Source organism: Hemitrygon akajei, chromosome 6 (genome assembly GCF_048418815.1).
Source record: "Hemitrygon akajei chromosome 6, sHemAka1.3, whole genome shotgun sequence".
Classification (NCBI taxonomy): domain Eukaryota; kingdom Metazoa; phylum Chordata; class Chondrichthyes; order Myliobatiformes; family Dasyatidae; genus Hemitrygon; species Hemitrygon akajei.
Window position 1 is genome coordinate 175,595,535 of NC_133129.1, and position 23,713 is coordinate 175,619,247.

The following is a 23,713-nucleotide window of genomic DNA, read 5'->3' on the forward strand; positions in this document are numbered from 1 at the left end:
ATACCTGGGAACACCACCACTTGGAAAACCCCCTCCAAGTCACTCACCATCCTGACTTGGAAACTTATCGCTGTTCCTTCATTGTCACTGGGTCAAAATCATGGAATTCCCTCCTGAACAGCGCTGTGAGTGTACCTACACCTCAGGGACTGCAGCGGTTCAAGAAGGCAGCTCATCACCACCTTCTCTAGAGCAGATAGGGATGGGCAATAAATGCTGGTTTAGCTGGTGATGCCCACATCCTGTAAATAAATATCATCTCACTTGCTTGTGTCCCTGAATGAGGGATATTTATAGACTGTTACGAATGTGCCACAGCTCTGAGGGGCCGAAGGGTGAGGGGTAGCCCCCTCCTTTGTGAGAATCGCAAGATCACTATTAAGTCAGTTCAGGGGACACAGGAAATGAGAGAAAGACATGCAGAATCCACAAAAGGGTTGGAATGTGTCCTGGCCTCCGAAAGGCAGACCCTTTGATACCGGCTATTGTCTCTTGGAGACAGACTTGTGTATTGCATCCCGCACGATGCATCGAAGCCCCCCCCAGGCAATGAACCGAGGGGGAGGTTGGTGGAGGGATTGCATCATCCCAACCTGATCGACATCTGCGACCCTGTGAGTCAGGATAAAAAGAGGGTCTGGGGGAACAGCCCCTCAGGCGCACCAGAAGAAACGCTAGCGATCCCGTAATAGCGAAAGCCGGTGGAAGGCCACGTGCGTCCGCTTCCATTTGCCCCAGAATCGGTGGTCTTTGCCACAGAAAAACGGTTTTTTAGCTAACAACGGGGAACTCAACTCCCAACGACTCTCGAAAGATTGACATCATAAAAGGAATCGGCAAGTTTTTCTCTAAATCTCTCTCTCTCCAACAATTGCCACACAGGGTCCCCAACGGCTGCAGCCTGTATGAACTGAACGAACTATATATTTCCATCGGACAATTCATTATCCCCTAGACAATGATACAGCTTATTTCTTATTGATTATTATTATACCCGCGCTTTTAGATTTAGTATTGACGACGTATATTATCTGTGTGTTTGCATTGATATTATTTTTGCGTATTTCTATCAATAAATACTGTTAAAAATAGTACCATCAGACTTCAACGGACCTCTCTATCTTTGCTGGTAAGTGACCCAGTTACGGGGTACGTAACAGGACTAACTTAAATCATTGGCTTTAAACTTACAAATAATCGTGTTATGCATTTCTGCCAGTCTGATATGTTCTGAGCTCATTCTTTAAGAAGAAAACGAGTACCAACCTTTCACCCTGTCTCCTTTGCTGAGAGGAATCTCCCCATCGCCTTGAGGCTGATAGGACCTCAACACGATAAACTGCCTTCCAGGCACTGCGCTATAAAGCTTACGCTTGGATCCCTGGCTCTCCAATCCTGAGGCAGCTTCTTTAATAATGGCAGGACTATAAAAAAACACAAACAATGGCAACAGCATTAATAATTCTGCAGGCCACAAATATCCTTCAGGCTCTAAAGACACTTAATGGTTTAAAAAAAAAACATATTATGATGAAACTTCAATGGTCAAGAAAACACTCAACAGGTCAGGCAGCATCTGAGGAAAGAGAAAGAGAGGCAACATTTTAAGTTGGAAACCTTCATCAGAGTAGGTCTTTAAAATGAGGATGAAATGAAACATTAAGCCTAATCATCTACACAAACATAAGAGGTGCAGGAAATCCACAGTAACACACACAAGATGTTGGAGGAAATCAGCAGGATGGGCAGCGTCTACGGAGGTAAATCGCCTCCCATCTTCTTTAGAGTCAGAATCAGGTTTATTATCACTGGCATATGTCGTGAAATTTGTTAACTTCACAGCAGCAGTTTAATGCAATACATAATGAAGAAGAGAGAAAAAAAATCAATTTACAGTATATGTATATTGAATAGATTAAAATTGTGCAAAAACCAGAAATAATTGTATATTAAAAAGTGAGGTAGTATTCACGGGTTCAATGCCCATTCAGGAATCGGATGGCAGTGGGGAAGAAGCCATTCCTGAATCACTGTGTGCCTTCAGGCTTCTGTATCTCCTGCCTGATGGTAACAATGAGAAAAGGGCATGCCCTGGGTGCTAGAGGTCCTTAATAATGGACGCTACCTATCTGAGACACTGCTCCCTGAAGATGTCCTGGGTACTTTGTAGGTTAGTACCCAAGATGGAACCGACTAAATTTACAACCCTCTGCAGCTTCTTTTGGTCCTGAGCAGTAGCACCCCCCCCCCATACCAGACGGTGATGCAGCCTGTTAGAATGCTCTCCACACACACCCACCTTCTCCCTTACCTCGTTTCACCTATCACTTGCCCAGCTTGTACTCCTTCTCCTCTCCCCACCTTCTTATTCTGTCTTTTTCCTCTTAATTTTCAGTCCCAGCCTGAAATGTCAACTGTTTATTTCTCTCCATAGATGCTGCCTGACCTGCTGCATTCCTTCAACATTCTGTGTGTTTTGCTCTCAGATCACCCTCATTTTACCAACTTGTTTCGATGACGTTCTGCAACTTAAAATGTTAACTCTGTTTCTCTCTTTACAGCCGATCAGGGTTTCTCGGTTTTTCTGATTTTAGTTCAGATACTTGGATGTGCCATTTTACTTTCTTCATCTTGCATTTTCTTCTTTAAACTCACACATTTTTCTGAGGTAAAAGCAACTGTAACAGAGTCTGTGTTCAAAACCAGCACACCATCCCAAGATTCAGCAGTGCCAGAGATGTTGAAAGCTGCACCAACCTAGATTTCAGAGGAAAATAGGCCAATATCAGTGTGCCTTCTCCTTGTGAGGCAATAAGACATTGGAGTAGAGGGAGTCCTCTATTAAGCACCGTCTCTTTGCCTTTCCTCGTGCTAATTTTAGCTCACCAATTTATGTGCTAGCATGAACTATTTTAATACAAGCAATAACCTTTTTAAGATGAGCATACCTCATCCATCACTGCAGAGGTCCTTGCCATCATCTCAACTCTCAGGAAATGTGAAAAGTACAGCAGGAATTTGGGTTCTAGTTAATTACTTGACTGGAGAGAAACAACCACTTGGAAATAGGACTTTTAATTCCCCCCATTTGTTGTACTAAAGTGCTCTGCCTCAAATTCAGTGGCACAAAGAAAATGGCAAAATTGGGGCCTCCTCACTTTATGGACCTTTTATTGTGGTGCCTATTTCAGATTCATTCATCACATGCACATCAAAACATACAACAAAGTGCGTCATTTGCATTAACAACCAACACAACCCAAGGATCTTCTGGGGGCTGCCTGCAAGTGTTGCTGCACATTCCAATGCCAACACTGCATGCCCACAATGCCCAGGTATTTAGGTAAATAAATGTTAACTATAATACTACAATACTGTCTATCAGATATTTAGATAGGTAGATAGATATATTTAAGTGTATTTGCTGAGCAACACACATGTAATGCTGGAGGAAGTGTATATCTTATGGACAGAGGCTGCCTATGGATGACACGTCACTCATGCACTGCACACTGTGAATGGTGTCAGGACGGTTAAGTTAAACCTCCCAGTTGCACTTCAGGAACAGGAAGACTGCATCAGAGATGAGGGAAGATGGTGGGGGAGATTGAGGTGGAGTGGAATCTCCTCATGGTGTCACACAGGCAGTGGAGCAGTCTGCACCCCATGTTCCTGCTGGCCCCAAGACATGAATGGAAAGATTGGGGCCATACCTTGCATTATCTTACACTGCAGTGCAGAGAGTGGTGACACTACTTTTGTTAATGCTGATGTAGAATAAAGAGCTGCACATGAACCTGAATGTGAAGGGGCTCACTTTCAAGGAAAGTAACGTTCCTCCAGGGACCCTCCCATCCCATTTTCAAAACAACTGTAAGGCCCATCTCCCTGAGACATTTGTAGCATAAAAATGAGATTATTGGTTGAAATACATGCACTGGCCACTTTATTAGACATATCCTGTACCTAATAATGTGGCCACTGAGTATATGTTTGTGGCCTCCTGCTACTGCAGCCAATCCACTTCAATGTTCTATGTGTTGTGCATTTAGAGATGCTCTTCTGTCATAATGTGTGGTTATTTGAGTTACTAACCAGTCTGTCCATTCTCCTCAGAACTCTCCCATTAACAAGGAGTTTACGGCCACAGAACAGCAACTCACTGGATGTCTTTGTTTGCACCATTCTCTGTAAACTCTAGAGATGGTTGGGCATGAAAATCCCAGGAGCCCACCACCCCATCCAGCACCAACAATCATTCCATGTTCAAAGTCATTTAGATCACATTTCTTCCACACTCTTGCTGTTTAGTCTGAAGAACAAATGAACTTCTTCACCATGTCTGAAAGCTTTTATGCACTGAGTTGCTGCCACATGATTGGCCGAATAGGTATTTGCATTAATCAGCAGATGTAAAGGTGTGCCTAGCCACTGATATATTCTTAGACGGGTGATAAATACTTTACAAGTACATAAACCATGCTCCTAAGAGTGCCCTATTAATCTGAATATTCTGTGACCAGAGGCATTGCCTTGCCATTTTTATTATTCTAGTAACGGAGAATGCAGTACATGGTACTAGTCAATTAGCTAGAGTTCCACGGAGAACAAACTGCTTGGGTTTTAAAATAAGTAGTTAATGTAATATTGATTATTTCAGGCCATACCATGGGGCACCATGAACCCGTTAATTGCCTCTTGAGATGATGTGGTTGAAGTTACAGTACTGCAAATACAGCTCTTGCCAACACAATCAAAGGTGGATCAGGACACAAGAGATTCTGCTGGTGCTGGAAATGCAGAGCGACACACACAAAATGCAGGAGGAACTCAGCAGGTCAGGCAGCATCTATGTAGAGGAATAAACCGTTGATGTTTTGGGCTGAGATTCCTCCTAATTCAGCCTTTACTTCTTCCACCTATCCCCTCCCAGCTTCACACTTCATCCGCCCTTCCCACCCACCCACTTATCCTCTCACCTTGTCTTTCAGCTTTTGTTCGGGCTTCTGGCCCCTTCCTATCCGGTCCAGATGAAGAGGCTCAGCCCAAAACATTGAGTATTTATTCCCCTCCATAGATGCTGCCTGACCTGCTGTGTTTCTCCAGCATTGTGTGTGTGTGTGTATTACTAGAGATGAATCAGAGCTTGTGTGGGAGAGGCTGTTCTGAACCATTTCGTTTCAGTCATTACCAAGTTGCAGTACAATTTCAAAAAGTGTGTGAAGTGCACAATTGAGAATTATCAGTGTGGACTAACAATCTTCAGACTCAGGCAAGAAAGTGGGCCAGTGACATACTTTAATTAAAGTATGGCATTGGCCCATTTTCTTGCCTGACTCTGAAGAATGTTAGTCCTCACTGATTCCCTGTGATTGCTATAAAGCAGAATCCCAACAATTTCCCTTTCTGTTCAGCCCCTTTAATGTAGTAGGGTTGACTGAAAATAGACCACTGAATACTTATTAACCCATGAACACTACCTCAGTCTTCCTCTTTTGCACTATCTAGTTTTTTTTAAACTTATAGTTATTTTTTAAGTTTTGCAATATACCTGCTTCTAGAAAACCACAAAGACAGACAGACAGACATACTTTATTGATCCCGAGGGAAAATGGGTTTCGTTACAGTCGCACCAACCAAGAATAGTGTAGAAATATAGCAATATAAAACCACAAATAATTAAATAATAATAAGTAAATTATTCCAAGTGGAAATAAGTCCAGGACCAGCCCATTGGCTCAGGGTGTCTGACACTCTGAGGGAGGAGTTGTAAAGTTTGATGGCCACAGGCAGGAATGACTTCCTATGATGCTCAGTGTTGCATCTCGGTGGAATGAGTCTCTGGCTGAATGTACTCCTGTGCCTAACCAGTACATTATGGAGTGGATGGGAGACATTGTCCAAGATGGCATGCAACTTGGACAGCGTCCTCTTTTCAGACACCACCGTCAGAGAGTCCTGTTCCACCCCCACAACATCACTGGCCTTATGAATGAGTTTGTTGATTCTGTTGGTGTCTGCTACCCTCAGCCTGCTGCCCCAGGCAGAACATGACATATGTCATTGATGACAAACCTGATTCTGATTCTGCTGAATGGTATTAGTAAATGTTCGTATAAACCTTGGGCTAACTGTCTCAGAGATAATTACTTTCATTAGGTTATATTTCATTAGGAGTTTGAGTCACCAAATACACTCACAAATTTTGTACAGCTGTACTGTGGAGGGCATTCAGACTGGCTGCATCACCCTCTGGCCTGCAACAGATTGAAATCAGCTGCAGAGAGTTGTAACCTCAGTCAGTTCCATCATGGGCACTAACCTCCGTAGTATTCAGAACGTCTTTGAGGAGCAGTGCCTCAAAAAGATGGCATTCATTATAAAAGACTCACATCACCCAGGTCATGCCTTGGTCTCATTGCTACCAACAGGAAGGTTGTTCAAAAGCATGAAGACACAAACTCAATGACTCACAAACAGCTTCATCCCCTCCATCATCCAATATCTGAATGGACACTGAAACCATGAACACTACCTAACTACCTTTTCAATTTCTATTTTTGGACTACTTATTTATTTTAACTATTTAATATATATATTTACTGTAATTCACATTTTTTCAATATTATATTGCATTGTACTGCTGTCTCAAAGACAACAAATTTCACGACCTATGTCAGTGATATAAAATGTGATTCTGATTACAATGTGAGCTAAAAGGCCTATTTAAAGATCAAAGTAAATTTATTATCAAAGTACGTAAATGTTACCTTCAGGTTAATTTTCTTGCAGGCATTTATAGGAAAAATTAAATACAACAGAATTTCACATAAGGTGACAGTGACCAACAACCAAAGACAACCAAAGACAAATTGTGAAAATGAAAGTAATATTGAGAGCATGAGGTGTAAAAAGTGCTTGAAAGTGAGTTTGTATTTCTTAAGTTGTTTACATGATATATGACTCTAGGATTACAAATGAACATGTTGGAGGAATTGTGATTAAATTGCTGTTCCAGGAATCAAGGGGACTGGAATAACAATCTAGAGACTTGAGTTCAAATCCCACCATTTGGAAACCTGAGCACCCACACTCAGAGATTCAGGAACAGCTTCTTTCTCCTCTGCTTTTAGATTTCTGAGAAGTCCATGAACCCATGGACACTACTGTGTTATTAATTTTCTTTGCACTATTTATTTAATTTGTAATTTATTGCAAATTTTATGTCTTTACATGGTACTGCTGCTGCAAAACAAATTTCACAACGTGTTAAGTCAGTAATAGTAAACGTGTTCTAATTCTAATGACAGCATTTAATAATCTGGCATTAAAACCCCCCAGTCATGAGAAATGGGGAGAAGGCAGAAGAATGGGTTTGAGAGGGATAGTATATCAGTCATGATAGAATAGTGGAGCCGACTCAATGGGCTGAATAGCCTAATTCTGCTCCAATGACTTATGAACTAATGATGACCAATAAATGCCTGGATTGTCATCAAATCCCATCTGGTTCATTGTCATGGGAGATGATACTCCCTCCCTATTCAGCGGGGTCTATATGTGACTCCAGATCCCCAATGTGGTGAGCCTCTCAGATAATGGGCTACTAGACAAAAAATGATGGCTCTGATCTTGAAAAATGAGCAAATAATTTTAAAAACAACTTCGTATTTAAGTAACTGCAGATAGACACTTAATACAGTCAGTTTCAGCAGCGGAAGCAAAGGATAAATGAATCTTCACAAAGGAGAATGAAACTGTTTGGAAGCAAGATATAGCGGCTGCAGTATAAATAAATAATAATGTTTGTTTCCACAGAACCCTGCAGTGCAACAAAATACAAACAGTATTTGAATGGGAAACTGAGCAACACCACTGGCACTCTGGTAAAAGTACAGGTAAATCCCAGCAACCAGCCACCACCTCATGGGGTGCCAGTGAGTGGCCTCTCACCTCTGTCAATTGCTCTTTTTACATCTTACTAATGAGCTTCTCTTTCCTGTGCTGGGTATGGCAGGGAGTCTGATGTGCTTCCCAGCAGGTTCAAGATGTGTCAGAATTGTATCATGGTTAACATAGAGCAATGTCACAAAAGTCAAATTCAAAGCTAGAAGAATGGGCTGAAAAATGGCAGATGGAATTTAATGCAGATAATTGGGAAGTGTTGCACTTTGAGAGGACAAGCCAGGGTAGGACTTATACAGTGAAGAGTAGGGCACTGAAGAATGTGGTAGACCAGAGGGATCTTGGAATACAGATCCACAATTCCTTGAAAATAGCATCACAGGGTGGATAAGGTGGTAAAGAATGCATATGGCCCACTGGATTTCATAAATCAAAGTACTGAGTACAGGTGTTGAGATGTTTATATCGCAGTTGTTTAAGACATTGATGAGGCCTCCTTTGGAATATTGTGTGCAGTTCTGGTCACCTACCTACAAGAAAGACATTAATAAGATTGAAGGAGTGCAGAGAAAATTTACAAGGATGTTTCTGGGACTTGGGGGACCTGAGTTATAGGGACTAGGTTGCGATTTTATTCATGACAGTGTAGGAAAACAAGGGGAGATTTGATAGAAGTATATAAAATTATGAGTGGTATTGTTCAAATTTCTTATTGTTAATTCCCCAGCTGCTATGATGAGATTTTTTTGAGAGATAGAGTGCAGTAACAGGCCCTTCCAGCCCAATGAGCCTGCACTACCCAATTACACCCATGTGACCAATTAACCTACTTTGAACTCAAGCTTCTGGCTTCTCCTCTATGGATACTAATTCAGTACTTTAATCATCATGATATCGATATCATAGAAACATAGAAAACCTACAGCACAATACAGGCGCTTCAGCCCACAATGTTGAGCTGAATACATACTTACTTTAGAAATTACCTCCGGTTATCCATAGCCTTCTATTTTTCTAAGCTCCATATACTTATCCAAGAGTCTCTTAAAAGACCCTATTATATCCGCCTCTACCACCGTCACCAGCAGCCCATTCCATGCACTCACCACTCTCTGTGTAAAAACTTACCCCTGACATCTCCTCTGTACCTACTTCCAAGCACCTTAAACCTGTACCCTCTTATGTTAGCCACTTCAGCCTTGGGAAAAATCCTCTGACTATACCATCAGGTCACTTCTCATCCTCCGTCGCTCCAAGGAGAAAAGGCCAAGTTCACTCAAACTATTCTTATAAAGCATGCTCCCCAATCCAGGCAACATCCTTGTAAATCTCCTCTGCACCCTTTCTATAGTTTCCACATCCCACTTGATGAAGGCCAATACACCGTATGCCTTCTTAACCATACAGTCAACCTGTGCAGCAACTTTGAGTGTCCTATGGACTCGAACCCCAAGATCCCTCTGATCTTCTGCACTGCCAAGAGTCTTATTATTAATACTATATTCTGCCATCATATTTAACCTACCAAAATGAACCACCTCACACTTATAACCATATAACCATATAACAATTACAGGATGGAAACAGGCCATCTTGTCCCTTCTAGTCCGTGCCAAATGCTTACTCTCGCCTAGTCCCACCTACCTGCACTCAGCCCCTAGCCCTCCATTCCTTTCCTGTCCATATACCTATCCAATATTTTTTTAAATGACAATATCGAACCTACCTCTACCACTTCTACTGGAAGCTCGTTCCACACAGCTACCACTCTCTGAGTAAAGAAGTTCCCCCTCGTGTTACCCCTAAACTTTTGCCCCCTAAATCTCAACTCATGTCCTCTTGTTTGAATCTCCCCTACTCTCAATGGAAAAAGCCTATCCACGTCAACTCTATCTATCCCCCTCATAATTTTAAATACCTCTATCAAGTCCCCCCCAACCTTCTATACTCCAAAGAATAAAGACCTAACTTGTTCAACCTTTCTCTGTAACTTAGGTGCTGAAACCCAGGTAACATTCTAGTAAATCTCCTCTGTACTCTATTTTGTTGACATCTTTCCTATAATTCGGTGACCAGAACGGTACACAATACTCCAAATTTGGCCTCACCAATGCCTTGTACAATTTTATTATTACATTCCAACTCCTATACTCAATGCTCTGATTTATAAAGGCCAGCATACCAAAAGCTTTCTTCACCACCCTATCCACATGAGATTCCACCTTCAGGGAACTATGTGCCATTATTCCTAGATCACTCTGTTCGACTGCATTCCTCAATGCCCTACCATTTACCATGTATGTCCTATTTTGATTAGTCCTACCAAAACGTAGCACCTCACACTTATCTGGGTTGAACTCCATCTGCCACTTCTCAGCCCAGTTTTGCATCCTATCGATGTCCTGTTGTAACTTCTGACAGTGCTCCACATTATCCACAACACCCCCAACCTTTGTGTCATCAGCATATTTACTAACTCATCCCTCCACTTCCTCATCCAGGTCATTTATAAAAATCATGAAGAGAAAGGGTCCCAGAACAAATCCCTGAGGCACACCAATGGTCACCGACCTCCATGCAGATTATGACCTGTCTACAAACATTCTTTGCCTTATATGTGCAAGCCAGTTCTGAATCCACAAAGCAAGGTCCCCCTGGATCCCATGCCTCCTTACTTTCTCACCAAGCCTTGCATGGGGTACCTTATCAAATGTCTTGCTGAAATCCATATACACTATATCTACTGCTCTTCCTTCATCAATGTGTTTAGTCACATCCTCAAAAAATTCAATCAGACTCATAAGGCACGACCTGCCTTTGACAAAGCCATGCTGACTATTCCTAACCATATTATGCCTCTCCAAATGTTCATGAATCCTGCCTCTTAGGATCTTCTCCATCAACTTACCAACTACTGAAGTATTCACTGTTCTATAATTTCCTGGGCTATCACTACTCCCTTTCATGAATAAGGGAACAACAGCTGCAACCCTCCATTCCTCCGAACCTCTCCTGTCCCCACTGATGATGCAAAGATCAATCAATCAAGTCAATTCACTTTTATTGTCATTTTGACCATAACTGCTGGTACATACATAGTAAAAATGAGACAACGAGTTTCAGGACCGTGGTGTTACACGACACAGAACAAAAACTAGACTGAACTACGTAAAAAAAAACAACACAGAGAAAGCTACACTAGACTACAGACCTACACTGGACTACATAAAGGGCACAAAAACAGTGCAGGCATTACAATAAATAATAAATAGGTCAATAGGGCAAGGTGTCAGTCCAGGCTTTGGGTATTGAGGAGTCTGATAGCTTGGGGGAAGAAACATAGTCTGGTCGTGAGAGCCCGAATGCGTCGGAGCCTTTTCCCAGACGGCAGGAGGGAGAAGAGATTGTATGAGGGATTACTATCATTAATCACAATATCATTGCCAGAGGCTCAGCAATCTCCTCCCTCGTCCCTCGCTTCCCACAGTAGCCTGGGGTAAATCTCTTCTGGTCCTAGTGACTTACCCAACCTGATGCTTTCCAAAAGCTCCAGCGCATCCTCTTTCTTAATGTCCATATGCTCAAGCTTTTCAATCTGCTATAAGTCATCCCTACAATCACCAAGGTCCTTATCTGTAGTGAATACTGAAGCAAAGTATTCATTCAGTACCTCTGTTACCTCCTCTTTTTTCCACTGTCACACTTAATTATTCCTATTCTCTCATGTCTTATCCTCTTGCTGTTCACATACTTGTAGAATGCCTTGGGGTTTTCCTTAATCCTGCTCGCCATAGAGAGACAGCCTTCTGGCTCTCCTAATTTCATTTTTAAGTTCCTTCCTGCTAGCCTTATAATTTTCTAGATCTCTATCATTACCTAGTTTTTTTAACCTTTCGTAAGCTTTTCTTTTCTTCTTGACTAGATTTTCAACTGCCTTTGTACACCATGGTTCCTGTACCCTACCATCCTTTCCATCTCATTGGAACATACCTGTGCAGAACTGATATCCCCTGAACATTTGCCAATATCATCTGACAAGCTTTACCAATGTTATTACTGTTTACACCAGCCATTGGACATGACAAGCATCATATTTTACAAAGAAAAATTCTCTTGCTTCATGTATTTATTGCTGAGCTTCTGATGTCATTGGCTGCTAGCAATCACCAGAAGATAGGAATTGGCCTCTCACTCTGTTGTGTCTGCACTCATCTGTTCTGTCTACTTGAATAATTCATAAAATGTACTTGTCTTTGTATGGTGGTAATTCATGAGAACAGACAAAGTTTAAAAGATGTATTCAGGCACAAGAGACTGCAGACACTGGAATCTGCAGCAACAAGCATTCTGCTGGAGGAACTCAGCAGGTTGAGCAGTATCTGTCGGGGGAGAGGAACTGCTAACTTCTCAGGACACAGTGCTGGCTCAGGACTAATGTATTTTTTCTAATACACCAATCCCGAGGCAGCCATGGTAGTGTAGTGGTTAGTGTGACCATGGCTGTATTAGAACAGATGTATTGTGAGTGCCGCGATAGTGTAGTGGTTAGCACGACGTTAGTACAGCTCAGGGCATCGAAGTTTGGTGTACAATTCCAACGACCTCTGTAGGGAGTATTTACTTCCGCCCCGTGGAATGCGTGGGTTTTCTCCGGGTGATCCAGGTTCTTCCCACAATCCAAAGACCAAATGGTTTGAAGGTTAGTCATTATAAATTGTATAATGATTAGGTTAGGGTAAAATTGGGGATTACTGGACGGTATAGTTCAGAGGGCTGGAAGGGTCTATTCAACGCTGAATCTCAATAAGTAAATAAATGCATGTTTTTCATGTCCAGTTTGATTGGAATCATACACACTTAGTTGTTTTAATTTTACCTCTGACCCTTCACTTGTCTCCAATTCCCCAATCTGCCCCCTTTTTACCTCTTCTCATCTCCTCACTTGTCTATCATCTCCTCCTGGTGCCCCTCCTCCTTCTCTTTCTCCCACCATCCACTCTTATCATATCACTCATATCAAATTCCTTCTTCTCCAGTCCTTTACCTTTTCCACCTATCACTTCCCAGCTTCTTACTTCATCCCCCATTGACCATCCTCCTGTCTACACCTATCTCCTTCTAGCTTACACTCCTTCCCTCTCACCTCCAACTTCCTATTTTGGCTTCTTCCTTTCCATTCCTGATGAAGGGTCATGGCCCAAAACTTCAGCTCTTTGCCCAAAACATTGGCTGTTTATTCCTTTCCATAGATGCTGCCTGGCTTGTGGACTCCTTCCAGCATTTCATGTGTTACCCTGGGTTTCCAGAATTGATTGTGGACTTCAGGAAGAGGGAGTCAGGAAAATGCATGAATCCTCATTGAGGGGCCAGCAATGGAAATGGTGTGTAGCTTCCTGGGTGTCAACATCTCAGAGAGTCTATTTTTGGCCCAACATATTGAAGCAATCCCAAAGAAGGCACGCCAGCAGTTAATACTTCATTCAGAGTTTGAAGAAATTTGGTATGTCACCAAGATTCTAGATAATTTCTACAGATGTACAGCATTTTAGGAATGATTTCTTCCCCTCCACCATCAGATTTTTGAATAGTCCATGACTATTCAATAGTTCCCTATTTTGTTCTCTTTTTGAACTACCGGGTATTTATTTAGTTTTTTTATATACTTCTTATTGTAACTTACAGGTTTTTAACGTATTACCTATTACTGCAGCCACAAAAGAACAAATTTTACAACATATTTCAGTGATAATAAATCTGATTCTGATTCTAATAATTAAGCTATAATACAATAATTTTGGCTGCTTCTAATGACTATTGTGATTTTCTTTAAACTCATACATATATAGCTATCTACCTCTTCGATACTTGGATAAGAATACCTTTGGTCCGATGAGCAAGTTTGTTGACAACACGAAGATTGCTGGAGTTGTAGATTGTAAGGATGATTGCTTAAGGACCCAGAGGGAAATAGATCAGCTGGAAAGTTGTGCTGAACAGTGGTGGGTGTAATTTAAACTAGACAGTTTTGAGGTAATGCATTTTGTATTGTCTAATCCAAGATGGACATATACAGTGAAAGACAGTGAGGTTAGATGTACAAAGGGACCTTGGAATCAAGTTCATTGCTTACTGAAAATGGCAACACAGGTGGACAGGGCAGTGAAGAAGGTATGTAGCTTGCTTGCACAGGAGATTCACTGGAATGTTGCCTGGAATTCAGGGCTTCAGCTTTTTGGAGAGACTGGATAGGGTGGGATTATTTTCACAGGAGTGCTGGAGGTCAAGGGTTGACCTTACAGAGGTTTACAAAATTAAGAGTGTAAAGGTAGGGTGGATGGTTATTGTCTAATCCCAAGGGTAAGTGAGGCCCTAGGTTTAAGGTGAGAGGAGAAATATAGAGATGAGACCTGTTTTTACACAAAGTGTGGTGGTTACATGGAGCAAGCTGTTAGAGCAGGTGGTAGATGCAGGTACAATCACCGTGTTGACAGCAGGTGGATAGTAACATGGATAGGAAAGGAATGGGCCAGATGCAGGACAGCAGGAAAGCTGAGCATCCTGGTTAGGATTGGTGTATCAGGCTGAATGGTCTGTTTCCGGCTGTAGGGCCCTATGGTTTGATGGGTTCTACATCAGATGGGGGTTTTCATGTTCATTGAGTCAGAAGGAAGCCATTCAGTCGATAGTAGCTGCTTCACCTCTTTAATATACTGACCCCAGTAGTTCTATATTCCTGCTATATATCTGAGGAATATCTATATCTGCCTTGATAGTAGGGAAGGTACAACAGCAACAATACTACCTAAGGTGCTTAAGGAGAGCAAATCTATCCCAAAGATTACTGGCAAACTTTATTGTTGTGTGATACAGAGCATACTGACATATGGAATGACAGTGTGGTACTCCAGCTGTAGCAATACAGGTCACATGGCACTCCAGTGGGTGACCAGGTCAGCTCAGCACATCATTGTGACTCAACTGCCTGACCTGGAGATGATCTATAATTCTCGATACCTACAATGTGCTCGTAATGTTATTAAAGACCCATCCCATCCTGGACATTATCTGTTCAATCTCCTGCCATCTGGTTGGAGTACAGAAACACCTAGCCAAGACAATAAGACTGAAAAACAGCTTCTTCTTGAGGGCTGTTGTGCAACTGAATAATGCTACACCCCGGCTTACCAATGGTCTTTGAGTGTTATGGACTATGCAAGTCGCTTGTTGCATGAAAATATGGGATTTAAAAAAAAATTAAGCCATATCACATGCATTGTAAATAACTGCTTTGCATGGACTGGACAGCACTGCAATCTCCTTGTCTTGAGCAATGACAATAAAATTCTATTTCATTCTGTCTGTCTCTGCCACTACCCCTGGCAAGGGTGTTCCATGTACACACCAATCTCTGTGTAAAAAACCTCTACACTTACCTCCAATCACCGTAAAATTATGTCTCTTGGTATTAGTCATTTCCATGCTAGGAAAACATCTCTGGTTATCCATTCAATCATGTACACCTCTATCAAGTTGCGTTTTATCCACCTTCACTCCAAAGAGAAAAGCCCTAGCTTGCACTTCTATCTGTCTTGCTCAGTTATTGTTTCTGCTTTACAATTATTTGAGCAAATGGAATCAGCTGAGAAAACAAAATACACCCAATTTTTCACTTCACCTCCCCCAGGAGTTAATGGTGATATGTTCTCAAACTCCTGAAGAGATCGCTGGTATTTGAGCAATAGCAGTAACAATAACTTGCAGTGATTCTGCAGCGTTAACACTGTAAAACATCCCAAGAGGCTTCACAGGAATAAGTGGTACTTCTATTCACATACACTGCATGTTAGGAGTTGTCTTTTGCTCGTTCATTCACTTGATTAAAAGCTGAGTGCTAAACAGAGGTTTAAGTGGTGTCCAGAAAGGCATGCTTTTTAGATGCCCCTTTTCCCTCAGCTGAGCTCCCTCCTCCATCATGAATTGCCAGAACTTTAAAAATGTGTGTTCCAATCTGCATTCTTCTGCCGTCACTGTATCCTATCCAGGGATCGTCACCTGGTCATGGTGGAGAGGCTTGTGAGTTCCTGAGATCCTGAGAGTGAAGCTATCTGGAACTTAGCCATCTGGTGCTTAGCTCCTGGTAGGGTCACCCTTAGCAGTAAGGTCAAGGGGAGGCTCCAGACAAAGATTGATTCAACCAAGATCTCAGTGGTGGAGCTGGTGGAGGCTGATGATACATTACAACAGCAGTGAAGGGTCCCCAGTCACCTTTCACACCATGCCACTAGACCCTGACCCTGATCTGTCAAGGACCTTGTGGTGGCTGCCCGTGCAACAGCCTCTCCACATTAAACAAAGTCATGCACAGGTGTTCTCTATGCAAGGAATGCACCCTAACACCCCAGACAGGCCAGTCTGAGGGCCCCTTTGGAGAACATCATACTTGATTCGAGTACTACTACTAGTCACTGCATACCCTGTTAGCTTGAATGAGGTGTGTATTCCTCACCTTCCACCATCAGTCGCTCATCCTCTGAACATGCACCATTGTCAGAAGGATGCACCTTCCCCTCCCTTTCCTTTCATCATTATGAAATGACTGTCCCCTCTTGATGTTCTGGTTCACTTTTCCACCCCCACCAAACGATAGTCTTCTTACAGCATCTTGCTGTGAAACCACAGGAGATGTAATACCTGTCATTTTACCTCTTCCCTTCCAGCCATACACAGACTCAAAGTGGAAAAGAAGCAAGTGAATTACTGCTTGTACTTTGCAGATGAACTACTGACTCACCTGCACCCATTCCAGTTTACTGAAAAGCATTTGAAGATACAATATGATCTTCTCACCACCACCATCAGGCATGAGGTATATGAGCATTAGGTCCCATGCCACCAGATTCAGGAACATTTACAGTACTATGCAACCCTTCAACCATCAGGCTCCTGAACCAACATAGATAACTTCACTGACCTCAAAACTGAACTGATTCCACATCCTATGGACTCACTTTCAAGGACTCTACAACTCAGTATTATTTATTTATTTGTTATTGTTTTTAATTTGCAGTTTGTCTTCTTTTGCATAGTGGCTGTTTTGTAACTATTTGCTTGTAGCTAGTTTTTCACTGACTCTATTGTATTTCTTTGTTCTACTGCCTGCAAGAAAATGAATTTCAGGGTTGTATATGGTTACATATACGTATTTTGATAATAAATTTACTTTGACCCTTACTCTACATTGAAGGAACAAAACTCAGACTGGGAAAATGCTCTGCAGAATACCTCTACTCATTCCACAAGGGTAACCCTGAGCTTCTAGTTGCCTGTCACTTTAATTCTTCCACTTTCAAACCCTTTCTGGCTTTGGCCTCTTGAATTGTTCCAATAAAGGCAATATCAGGTCAGTGGATGGTAGTTCATGTTACAACTTGCCAGAATACAGCCTTTGAGGCTTAACAGGGAATTCGAGAACTTCAGTTAACAAACCTTTCTAGTTGGCATTAGAACTGTTCAGTGCTGATAAAAAATATTAGTATTCTTAGAAATACAGGACAGTAACAGGCCCTTCCTGCCCAACAAGCAATTACATCCATGTGACTAGTTAACCTACTATCATGTACATCTTTGGAACGTGGGAGGAAACCAGAGCACCTGGACAAATTCACATGGTGACAGGGAGAACATACAAACCTCTTACAGGGAGTGGTGGAATTGAACCCAGGTCACTGGCATTGTAATAGCATTATTTATTTTTTAAAGTTTATTGAGATACAGTGCAGAATAGACTCTTCAGGCCCTTCACATCAAACTGGCTAGCAATCCCCCGATTTAATCTGAGTTTAATCATGGGACAATTTACAATGACCAATGAACCTACCAACCGGTACATCTTTGAACTGTGGGAGGAAACTGGAGCACCTGGAGGAAACCCGTCATGGGGAGAACTCCTTACAGGCAGCAGCAGGATTGAACCAGGGTGGCCTGTACTGTAAAGTATTGTGCTAACCACTATGCTACCGTGCTGCCCCAGGTTCATCAATATGAAATATTACTTCTGATTTTTTTTTTCTCCCCCATAGATGATGTCTGACTTGCAGAACATTTCCGACAATATATGCTTTTAGGTTAGATTTCCAGCCTCCTTGTTTGCTTCAAAGTTTATTCATTATCAAAGTATGTGTATCATATACAACCTTGCGATTCATCTTCTTGCAGGCACCAGAAAACCAAGAAACACATAAGAACATAAGAAATAGGAGCAGGAGTAGGCCATCCGGCCCATCGAGCCTGCCCCACCATTCAATAAGATCATGGCTGATCTGTCAGCTCCATCTACCTGCCTTTTCCCCATAACCCTTAATTCCCCTACTCTGTAAAAATCTATCTAACTGTATCTTAAATATATTTAGTGAAGAAGCCTCAACTGCTTCCCTGGGAAGAGAATTCCACTCTCTGGGAAAAACAGTTTCTTCTCATCTCTGTCCTAAATCTTCTCCCATGAACCTTGAGGCAATGCCCCCTAGTTCTAGTCTCACCTACCAATGAATCCATGAGAAAAAACCTACACAATAAAGATGGTCAAATATCCAATATGTGAAAAAAATCATGTAAACAATTAAAAAAACTAAACCAATAACACACAGAACATAAACTACAGAGTCCTCCGCCATGGAGCCAGATTATGCATCCATATTGTTCCCTATCATACAGTTCCAGACTTACTTTTAAATCCATTTTTCTCTCTCCTCTTTTTCCTTACATCCGAACATTCACATCTGTGATCAAAAATTCTTCTTCAGCCTTTTATAGCCCAGTACTGCCAACACATATCACTTATTCTCATAATCATCAGACATCTTATTTCAGACATTCATTCTGTCCCTCTGCAATGGAAAATCTAGTTAATTTCTAGCAAAAAAGAAGATGAGCTGCTGGATGAACTCAGCAGCTTTGATTTCTGACTTTGGTCGGGTAACACTGGTAGAGGGAAATGAACAATTGATGATTTGGGTTGAGACTCTTCCTCTAGATTGAAAATGTCAAGGAGAGATGGCCAATGTAGAGAGGATAAGAGGGCAAAATCATTTTTTTTAGCCTAAGGGTGATGAATCTGTGGAGCGCTCTGCTACAGACTGCGGTGGAGGCCAAGTCCATGGAAGTTGATAATTTCCTGATAGGTCAGGGCATCGAATGATATGGCAAGAAGGCAGGTGTATGGGGTTGAGTGGGATCCAAGATCTGCCATCATGGAATGGCAAAGCAGATTCGATGGGCTGAATGGCCTAATTCTGCTCCTATGTCTTATGGTCTGCCAAGCAATAGGTGAATCTAGTTGAAGAAGGGCTGTTTGGCAGACTGAATGATATGGGGGAGGGAGGGGTGGAAATAGGAACCCCTGCCTCTGGGAGGTGATACCTAGAGATAACTAAATGCTGCAGATTACAGAAACTGATAAGGAAGGAAGGTGATGAGTAGAACTACATAAGGGAAGGGTGGTGGGCAGCTGGCAGCAGAAAGGGGAGGGGACACAGTTTGACGAGTCTGGGATGATGGGCAGATAAAGCATATGGGGAGGGGAGAAAGAGAAGGTGTGCTTGGGTGCTGGGTGGGGAGGTGAATGGAAAGTGGGCCACTGGAAAATCAGTATAGATCAGGATAGAGAAAAGAACAAAACAGACAAAATGGGAGCAGGTTGAATGAAAACTCCTGTGTGTCTGTGTTTAACTTCTACTTGTTCCCTGGTCCCATTTCTGATGAAAGGTCAGAATCAGAATCAGGTTTAATATCGCTGGTGTATGTCGTGAAACTTGTTGTTTTTGTAGCAGTAGTACAATGCAATACATAATAATTACTAATTGTGAATATATAAAATATAGTTAAATTCAGAAGTGCAAAAATAGTGTGGTGTTCATGGGTTCAATGTCCATTCAGAAATCTGATGGCAGAGGGGAAGAAATTGTTTCTGAATCACTGAGTGCGTGTCTTCAGGCTCCTGTACCTCCCTCCTCTTGGTAGCAATGAGAAGAGGGCATGTCGTAGGTGATGGGGTCCTCAATGATGGACTCTGCCTTTTTGAGGCATCACTCCTTGAAGATGTCCTGGATGGTAGGGAGGTTAGTGCTGCATCAATATGTTTGCTTAGGATAGATCCTCAGAAATGTTCACACCCAGGAACTAGGAAGTGCTCACTCTTTCCACTTCTGATCCCTCTATGAGAACTGGCATGTGTTCCCTCATCTTACCCTTACCCATGAATGGAAGCAATTTAATTCTGCTTTTTTCTCCATAGATGCTGCTTAACTTGCTGAGTATTCCCAGCATTTTTGGTTTTTATTGTTTCCTGGTTCTTCCAAATCCAAATCAGGTTTATTATCACCAACTATGTGTTATGAAATTTGTGGTTTTGTGACAGCAGTATTGTACAATGCAAAAAATTTACCACAGGCCACAATAAGAAATACAGAATAAATAAATAATGCAAAAAAAGAACAAAATAGTGATGTAGTGTTTACGTTCCATTCAGAAATCTGATGGGAAAGGGGGAGAAAGCTGTTGCTAAAATGTTGAGTGTGTGTCTTCAGGTTCCTGTACTTGAAGGTTAAGGATTTCCTGTAATTTCTTCACGTAAGGAAAGTGATGACACATCGTAACATGTTGTACTAGTTCCACAGATAGAGAAATACATCGACCACTTCAAGTACCAAAACAGACTCCTGCAGAAGATTATGTTTGAATACTAGGCTTCCTGCTTTTAGTGGGCTCTTCGATCTGCTCCTGCTCTCTCTCTGATAATCACCAATCCCCTTTCAGGGGTGGGATGTAAGAGAAGGCATGTTAATGTCAGAAATATTCCCTCTATTGCCTCATTAGCCAATTCTGTCACAAGGATTTATAATAATTGAGCATCATTCTGTACCCATTCAATTCAGGCACCTTGTGCACTTCTAACCTTAATCACTTCATCCGTAGTAACACTGCTTTCAGTTGCTTTTTTGTTAAGCTTTGAAATCACTCCTTCTGATGGCTTTTAAATCCTTCTTCTCCGAACAACTCTTTAATGCTGGGGATTTAATCCCTGAGGTTATGGAATTGTTGATTATCTCACTGACAATCAAGTAAACTGTGTTTATTTTGTGTTATGAATTAGTCCAACCACTGTACATTTTGGGAGCCATATCAGCCTTTGAGGTTGACACCACAAATGATTGTTGGGGTTAAGAAGATGATACTACAGGCCCAATTCTGTTCCTATAAGTAAGGCTCGATAATGGGGCTACAGGGTAATGGGTGAAATGGATGCACAAATTATAACTGTCCCCTTCATAATCAGTGACTCCATGGAATTCATTGCCACAGGCAGCTGTGGAGGACAAGTTATTGGGTATATTTAAAGTGGAGTTTGACAGGTTCTTGATTAGTAAGGGCATTAAATGCTACAGGGAGAAGGCAGGAGAATGAGATTGAGAGGGAAAATAAATCAGCCATGCAGAGCAGACTCAGTGGGCTAAATGGACTAATTCTGCTCCATTGTCTTATGGTCTTGCAAAACATAGAACAGTACAGAACAGGCCTTTAAGCCCATGATGTTGTGCCAAACTAATTAAATTAGTAATCAAATGCCAACTAAACTAATCCTTTCAGCCTAAACATTGTCCCTCCATTTCCTACATATTTATGTTCGCTCTTTACAATCATGTAATGCACACATGATCACATCACAGTGAGTTAGATCCAAATTCCCTGTGACAAATCCCTAGCCCTGGTCATCAGTCCTGATAATTCTTTCAGAGACTCAGTGTCAAAAATTTGCTCAAAATGCTGGAGGAACTCAGTGAATCAGGCAGCATATATGGAGGGTAATAAATAATAGACATTTTGCATCAAGACCATCCATTAGGATTTTCAGCATCTGCTAAAATCTTTTGTGTCAAAATCCATCTGTTTTTCATCCACAGCTAATTCACATACTAAGATCTTCAAAGAACAAAAAGTTAAAAAATTAACGTTCGAAGTTCAATGTGTTTGCCATCAGACAATGACAAAAAATGCCCAGAACAGCCAAGTCCTCCCTATAGTTGGTGCTCTTGTAGAGAAGGCCAGGAGACTTTAGTCTTAATGTTTCACACAAAAGGTTATCTCTCAGTGTAGTACCCCCTTGGTACTGAACAGGAGCTTCAGAATAGATTTCTAAGCTGAAGATTCTGGAGTGAGAATTGAACTCATGACCGTGTGATTGAAGAGCAGGAGAGCCACCCACCAAGCCGCAGCTGACATTCAAACTATACTAATTCTGAAGTGAGCCTGATTAATCTGTGCACAGTGTGACAGCATGCTGAGACATCTTTCCTCTCTCGTTGAGTGTGTCTCAGAGACTGATGTTTCAGGCTCTTCAGAGCTCTGCGCTGAACACTTCCACCACTGTGTAGGTAAATATATGACTTACACATATGATGCAAAGGTGTGATGTAGATAGAGTTAAATAAACCCGCTGCACCTGCCCTGTATTCTTACACCAATGCTCAGGTTCAAAGTACAGAACAGGTGCACAGCCACACATACTGCGTCTATAAAAAAGCCTGTTCAAATAAAGTGTAAAGGGGGGCACTGAGTTTAGAAACACAGAACATTACAGCACAGGAAGAGGCCCTTCAGCCCATGATGTTGTGCTAACCTAATTAAACTAGTAATTAAGCGCCTAACTAAACTAATCCCTTCTGCCTACATAATGTCCAAATTTTGCACATTCTTACACCTAAGAGCCTCTGGAACACCTCTATTGTACTTGCCTCCACCAATACCCTTGGCAGTGCATTCCAGGCACCTACCACTCTGTGTAAGAAAACTTGCCTCACACATCTCTTGTGAATTTATCCCCTCTGACCTTTAATGCATGTCCTCTAGTATTACTTTAGACCTGTGATTCCCAACCTGGGGTCTGTGGTTAATGGTAGGGGTCCATGGCATATAAAATATTGGGAACCCCTGCTTTAGACCTATCAACCCTGGGAGAAAGACTCTTGAGAAATTGACTCTTAGAGCATATCAGTTGTGACTGTGGGAGAAGACGCCATTCCAACTGTTGACCAGTTATGTCTGTTTCCCTGCCAGGGTAAGTGTCCCAGGTACTTCTGGTAACCAAAGTGCAAAGTGAGGTGAGAAGCTGGAAGATGATTGGTGGAAAAGGTAAAGGGTTGAAGAAAAAGGAATCTGACAGGAGAGAAGAGTGTACCATGGGAGAAAAGGAAGGAGGAGGGGAACAGGTAAGAGGGGAGCATTAAAGTGGAATAGAAGAAGAGAGAAAGAGGAGGGCAAAAATTACTGGAAGTTAGAGAAATTGATGTTCATGCCATCAGGTTGGAGGCTACCCTGGCAGATTATGTTCCTCCTACCTGAGACTGGCCTCATCATTGCAGCAGAGGCCATGGACCAACATGTCGGAATGGGAATAGGGATTAGAATTAAAACGGTTTGCCACTGGGAAATCCTGCTTGTGGGTAGAGCAAAGGTGCTTGACAAAGCGATCCCCCAACCTATGCTGGGTCTCACCAATGTACAGAAGGCTGCACAGAGAGCACCAGATATAGTAGATGGCTTCTCCTTTCCTGTCCTATTTCTCTCAAAATCTTTATAAAATATCTAGAGCCATTTTATCATGTAAAATCTACCAGATAAACGTAAGCTGTTGCTTAAAGAACAGATTTTCATTACATTGTCACTTCCCACATTATCACAGTGACTCCCTTCAAAAATGTTTCAATGCTTTGGGACATCCTAAGACAGTGAATAGAACAATAGAAATGGAAATATT

General features: G+C 41.9%; 1 protein-coding gene across 3 annotated transcripts in view; it reads right to left on the reverse strand.

The window, feature by feature from the left end:
* shank2b (SH3 and multiple ankyrin repeat domains 2b) overlaps positions 1–23,713 on the reverse strand; it is a 1,185,964-nt gene that overhangs the window by 636,518 nt on the left and 525,733 nt on the right. For all 3 annotated transcript variants that reach the window (XM_073049802.1, XM_073049805.1, XM_073049804.1), the window contains one exon: positions 1,267–1,424. In XM_073049802.1, coding sequence (XP_072905903.1) covers positions 1,267–1,424 — 158 coding nt within the window. The remainder of the gene's footprint in view (positions 1–1,266; positions 1,425–23,713) is intronic.